We start from the raw sequence: 6421 nt of genomic DNA on the forward strand, positions 1-6421 counted from the left end.
TTAAGGTTTAAGTTGTTATTAACCTCCCTTGTCAGTGCAGGGTGCAGGTCAAAAAATAGCACTTTGCAGTCATAAAGCATTTCAGACAAAATAAATATATATCCAACTATGAAAAATATTGAGATTAAGGCAAAGGTAAGCAACATCGATGCAGTCGAGGCCAAGGCAGCAGAATTGAGTGACACAGCAATGGTTGTCATCAAACAACACGACACTTTCTATCACGTTCCTGGGAATCAAGTCGCTCTTGGCGGGAGACTGAAACTCCGCGAATTTGAGGTTCGAAAATCTTATAATTTGAAAATTTTAAACCCCTAATTATTTTAATTATTTGTTTTCCATCAATTAGGATGGTACAGGAGAATTGATTTATTACGAGAGGCCAGACGTTCAAGGACCAAAATTGTCAAGCTACTCAAAAGTTGATTTGGATGCAAAAAAGTGTAAGGAACTCAAACAAGTTTTAAGTGTATCTAATGGTGTCTTAGGAGTAGTTGAAAAAACGAGGCATCTCTACATGTCTGGCAATACTCGTATTCATATTGATCGGGTAAAGGATTTGGGATATTTTATGGAGTTTGAGGTATTAATAAATTTTAAATCTGATATTGTAGAACAGAGTAAACGTTCTTACGTTTATTAATAGAACATTCATGGACTATAATTCTAATGTATGTTCAGGTGGTCTTAGAAAGTGAAAAACAACTTGAAGAAGGTCAAAAAATAGCTGAATCTCTTATCCAAAAGTTTGAAATCAAAGAAGATTCACTATTATCTGGAGCATACATGGATATGATTTTGAAGATGTAAAGTGTATTTGTGATGAAAAAAAATTGGTGAATGTGTTTTTATAGGCCGTTGACACTTATTTAAATTAACTTTTACTATCTTAATCTTGCAGCCAAAAATTCCCACCTGTTCGAATCTCTAGTTAAGAAAATTCTATGTTTTACGAATTAATCGTATGAGCATCCTCGAAAAAAAGTATTAAAAATATGTATTTTTTTTATAAGCTTAGATAATAAATATTGACAAAAAATGTTTAAATAAATAGTTAAAAAAAATGTTTTAATAAGTCTCCCGCCAAATTTCATAGACGAAGAGTTGAGGCCCAAGGATAGTCGAAAATCTAAACCAGCCGCGACCCGCATAAGAATTGAAAAACCTTTGTGACTCGTAGAGATCCATAATAGTTTTGTCATATTTCATTCTGATGACAAGTTATGTGGTAATTAAGGACGTTCATCACAGTCAGAGGGGAAATGTTGAGTAGAGAATGCAGTGAGAAGGGAGCGAGCATGCGGCAGCGCCTGCAACTGTTTTGAATGCATTTGTTACATTTGCTTATCTATGTAAAGGCGTCTGACACTGTTTTTTTATTTAATTACTTAAGTAACTTATCGATCTTTTTAAAAATTGAGAGTACCAGTATGATGGTATTGAGTCATGCAAAAAAAAATTGGAAAAATTCTACATAGCATTTTCTTATAAATTCCATTTTTATGTGACTCCTCCATAAAGTTACGGGTTAAATTAAAGCTTTTTCAACATTCAACGTTTAAAAAACAGTGATGTTAAACGATTTCAAATTTTACATGTGACTTTCTCACATTATTACAAGCATTCTGTTGAAATTTCAGGAAGATCGCACAGAAAATGCTATGTGTGATAAACGTCCTTGAGGTAGTGCCATGTAGTCAATTTATTAAACCAGCCGCAACCTAGACCAACGGATACATTACGAATATTATTTTTTCAATTATTCATCATAACTCGTAGTCTCAGACATGACTTTCTTTTACACAAGCATAGTGTTTATTAGCCATCGGTGCACCTGAGTTTTGAGTTATGACCAGATGTTTATACGTATATAAACACGAAGGCCAACACAGTCACACCTATGATCACGTAGACGAAGCGTCATAGCGTTATCAGAGAAACAGAGGCGAAACGGCGAGACTTGAACGGTCACCCATCCAAGTACTAACCGTCCCTAATACTGTTGCTGCTTAATCTCGGAGATCGACGGAACTTCAACCGCATTGCGCCACCGCGACCGGATAAAAGTGAGGAGATGCCTAGCAGAAGTGCCATTTTGGGCAAGATGAGAGTTTATATTCTACCCGAAAATCGACCTTCAAAAAAATGGACCCCCGCACAAAAGCAAAACCAGCTGCTACTTTGTCATTTTTTTACAATAAAAATATCGAACGAAAACCAAAGTTGTGGTACTTAATTTCTGGATATACTAAAAAGGGAAAATGCTTATCTTATCCATAAATATGAGTTCGAAGTTGTATACCACCCGGGCGTAAACACAGACCATGAGACCACCTGATGCATTATCACGAAACCCAGTACTACAAGAGGGGGAAGTAAATCTTGAAAGGCCTCGTCAAGAGCTATATCAGCTGGCGGACGAACAAGAGAATGAAGAACTAGCTGATAGCGGTGGACCTCCGGCGCGCACATTTAAAATACGGGCAACTCTTAAAAAGAGAATTCAAGGTAGGCCGAAGAAAATAAAAGTCCATTGTACCGATTCAGAAAACTCGAACGTCATAATAAGGAAAAAGAAACGATATCGCGGCAAAAATAGTGGAAAAGGGTCAGATATGAGCACAGAAGGCCGAGAAAACGGCGATGCGGACTCTAAATCAGAGGAGCCCTACGAAAAGAATTCGCCACCGCCACAGGCACTAAAGGATCGAAACGAGTGGGAAGTGCGAGAAGTTGCAGAGAAAGGAGGATTAATTTCACAGGGGCCAGCAGACGGAAAATTAGGCTACATTAAGAAAGAGCCAGGCTACAAGAGGGGGAAGTGAATCCCGAACGACCTCGCCAAGAGCTATATCAGCTGGTGGACGAAAAAGAGAATGAAGAACCGGCCGATAGCGGCGGACCACCGGCGCGCATATTTAAAGTATGGGCAAGTCGTAAGAAAAGAATTCAAGGTAATTCGAAGAAAATAAAAATCCATGGCACCAACTCGAACGTTATAATACAAAAAAAGACACGATATCACAGTGAAGATAGTGAAAAAGATTCAGATATGAGTACAGAAGGTCAAGAAAACGGCGATGCAGACCAAGGCCACCATGATCACCAAAAGAGGGGGAAGATCCACCCCTATTACAAAAACTGAATAGGATTATGAGGGTCAGCCATTAAAGTACTTAGACGATCTAGCATTTATGACAATAACAGAGGCGGTATCCAACACAGAGGTCATAGATGCGCTGCACGAGAGAGGATGTATTAAGATATTATTTGATTCCAAGAACAGCTAATAATACAATAAATAATGACAAGTACTAAGGGCTATGCTGTTCAAATTTGAACAGCATAGCCCTTAGTACTTGTCTTTATTTATTGTAGGATGTATTAATCCGACACGTATGAATAACGAAGAAAGAGGCGCAGGAGAAGAAAAAATAACAAATGCAAGAAGAATATAAAAATTATGCACATGTATGTAAAGAAGCACTTTAAAGAAACGGCGCTTAAATCAAACATTAAAAAGTGTATTAAGGCCCTTAAAGAGGTAGTAGTAGCAAACGAAATAAAAACGATTGGAATTTTTAGGGATCTAGCGATTCTCAATCTAACCCAGTGGGGATACTTTGTTGATAACTTTGAGGAAAGATTCAAAGATATTAGACTATAGCAGCAGTACTCTACACGAACACTCTAGTAATCCCACCAGCAGATCAAAGAATTAAAATCATCAGAGAATACCACGAAGCGGCAATAGGTGGGCACGGGGGAATGAATAAGACATATAACAGGATCGCTAAAGACTACCACTGGAGAAACATGCGGCCAAATGTAAGACAAGTCATCTTGGGATGCATATTGTTCCGTCGAGGGACGGAATTGAGCGAATTCCTTTTCGTTCCGAATTCCAGAATCGCACGCACCTCATTTTCCCCTAGAGCCTTGCGCGCGCCCGCCTCCGTCGCTGATTGGCTCATGTCCCATCGGCACGGTGACGGGAGGGGCGGGACTTCAGGACTTGTCAGTTGCTTTTCGCTTGCACTCTCTCTCTTGCTTGGCCTGCCAAATTGGAAGCATCTTCACGCTTAGTGTTTTTTTATCGCTTGCAGTCTGCACCGTCAGCAGGAGATTTCGCCGCTGTCATCGAGCCCCAGGACTCAGTACATCGACATCGAGACGCTAAATCTTTTTATCACAATTCATTTAATTTGTATTTCATCTTCATCTTTCGTTCATTAACTCGACCTCTCATTCTCTCATGACTTGCCTCTTCATCACATCTCATTAAGCACGCGTCGTGCTAAGTCTGTGCCTCTACAGCCTCCATTCTCATTTGCTCATCGTTCATCCATCGATCCCTTGCTCGTCCTCATCGTCATCACAACCTTTTCTTCTCTCGTTCGTGCTACTCTTCTGTTTTCTATCCAACCCTTCTCTACCCGGAATCACCTTCACAGTCGCTCTCGACTTATCTTTTTTCACCCGTCTGCACGCCTACGCTTATCCCATCTGCATCATCTGCGCCCTGCTCAACACATATCTCGCTAATTATTTCACCTCACGTCAACGAACAGCTTATCCATACGTCACGTCACCCTACAACCTCTATCATCATCCGCTCAGTATCTCTGTCTACATATATCCAACATCATTTTAGGTTAACTTCTATCCACGCATCCGCATTCAATCACACCATTACCTGCATCAATCATGGGTCTATTATACCAATCACACGTCTGTTGCACCATACTCAGTGCATATTGTCATCCCGCTGTCATCACGCCACGTCTCATCCGTTCAATCCCGTTTCTCGTTCCGGAATCAGGGTCCTCACCCGAATACGCCATTTACATAACATCATTACTGAGCTGCCGCAGGTGGTAGTTAATTTCGACTTTCGGGCGTCGGCCCGCTTTCACCAGCCTTGCGCTGACTCGTGCGACCGTGCAGGGCCCGCCGGTTCGCAGAGGAGATCACTCCTCCCTCATTCGCCTTGAATTCACACACACTGGGAGTCGTTACCACCAGGTCCTCCCGCACATCCTCACACATACCCATACTAACACAACATAGGCTTATTATTGGTCCCATTGTTAATGGTATAATTAGTTTAACTGTTTTTTCTTCAATTGTATTAATTCTGATTCGTTTTTTAATAAATCTGAGTTTTTTATGCCATAGGCTTTTTCCCATTAATTAGTTGTTCTTATTGTGTTAACTTTCCTCTCCCTTTAATTCTATTTAATTTTTAATCACTATTTGTTTTTTTTTTGTATTATTTTTTTTTTTTTTAATTTAACTTAAACAACCCCTATATACAGTACAAGCCCCCCCCCTATATCTATATCTCATTCCTTTGAATTCGAACCTGGCAATCCATGTGGGATCGGCTGTGTTCACACGCAACACACATCATTCCAAACAAAAAAACTCGTCCGAATTAAAACGAAACAAGCTATGCTCATCACCAATACACCGAGTAGACCGTTCAAAAAAATTTCTATAGACTTCTACGGGCCCATCATTAAGCCCTCAGCAAATCAGTATACACATATTTTATCTATACAAGACTGGCTAACAAAGTTGATAGTTCTCGCACCTGTGAAGATAGCAACAGCCGAAGAAACGAAAGAGCGATAACAAATAAGTTTAAAGCGTACTTTGGGCCGCTGGAACATTTATTATCGGACCGAGGCACTTATTTTATGAACAAAAGTATGGATAAACTTGCAAGGTTATTTAAAATAGACAAAATGGGCAGCACAACGTTCCACCAACAAACAAACGGCGCCATCGAAAGAATGCACCATACTTTTACAGAATACATCAAGGCACATGTAGAACAAAATGATCACTGGGACGAACATTTAACTATGTGCGTGCACTCATACAATACCACGGATACTTAGAGTACGGGATACTCACCGCGCGAATTAGTTTTTTTCAGTCTCGCTCGAGCGCTCGTACCGAACGCACGCTTTCTGCGCACGCCCGTTACGCATCGCTCTTACTCAAACTTGAGTTCTCTCTAAACGGCCCTTTTCAGGGCTACCTATTTCTCTTTCCGTAAACGCAACTTAGTCGCGCCGCGCGACTGTGTTTCTGCTAAATTCTACACCCGCGTACACGCCGCCCTTAGGGGTGGCCCAATTGGCTAGCCCTTCACTAGGGCACAGCCAAAAAAATGAGCACTGTGGATAATCCACAATTTCAACTCAATGTGACCAACTCTTTCGACGCGCTGTTGGAAGAAACAGACTCATCATCTTCCGAGATGTCTGCACTAAATGGTGCAAGTGACAGTGCTAGTGCAAGTGACAATTGTGCACAGTTCCCCGCAGTGTCTGACATGACAGTCAGCCGGCCAATGGACCAGCGATCCCTCGAGCTGAAGAGCCGAGACCTCCGCGTCAACCGACACCAC

At 40.9% G+C, this 6421-nt stretch overlaps 1 protein-coding gene across 1 annotated transcript; it reads left to right on the top strand.

Moving 5' to 3' along the window:
- Window positions 1-1028, top strand: LOC106640189 (uncharacterized). The gene is made up of 3 exons (XM_014354137.2): window positions 1-279; window positions 350-583; window positions 682-1028. The coding sequence occupies exons 1-3, from the start codon at window positions 109-111 to the stop codon at window positions 808-810; spliced, it is 534 nt and encodes a 177-aa protein (XP_014209623.2). The 5' UTR covers window positions 1-108; the 3' UTR covers window positions 811-1028.
- The last annotated feature ends 5393 nt before the right edge of the window (window positions 1029-6421 follow it).

The sequence above is a fragment of the Copidosoma floridanum genome, unplaced genomic scaffold (assembly GCF_036245765.1).
Source record: "Copidosoma floridanum isolate Cflo_tuat_1 unplaced genomic scaffold, Cflo_Japanese_pri ptg000040l, whole genome shotgun sequence".
NCBI classification, from domain to species: domain Eukaryota; kingdom Metazoa; phylum Arthropoda; class Insecta; order Hymenoptera; family Encyrtidae; genus Copidosoma; species Copidosoma floridanum.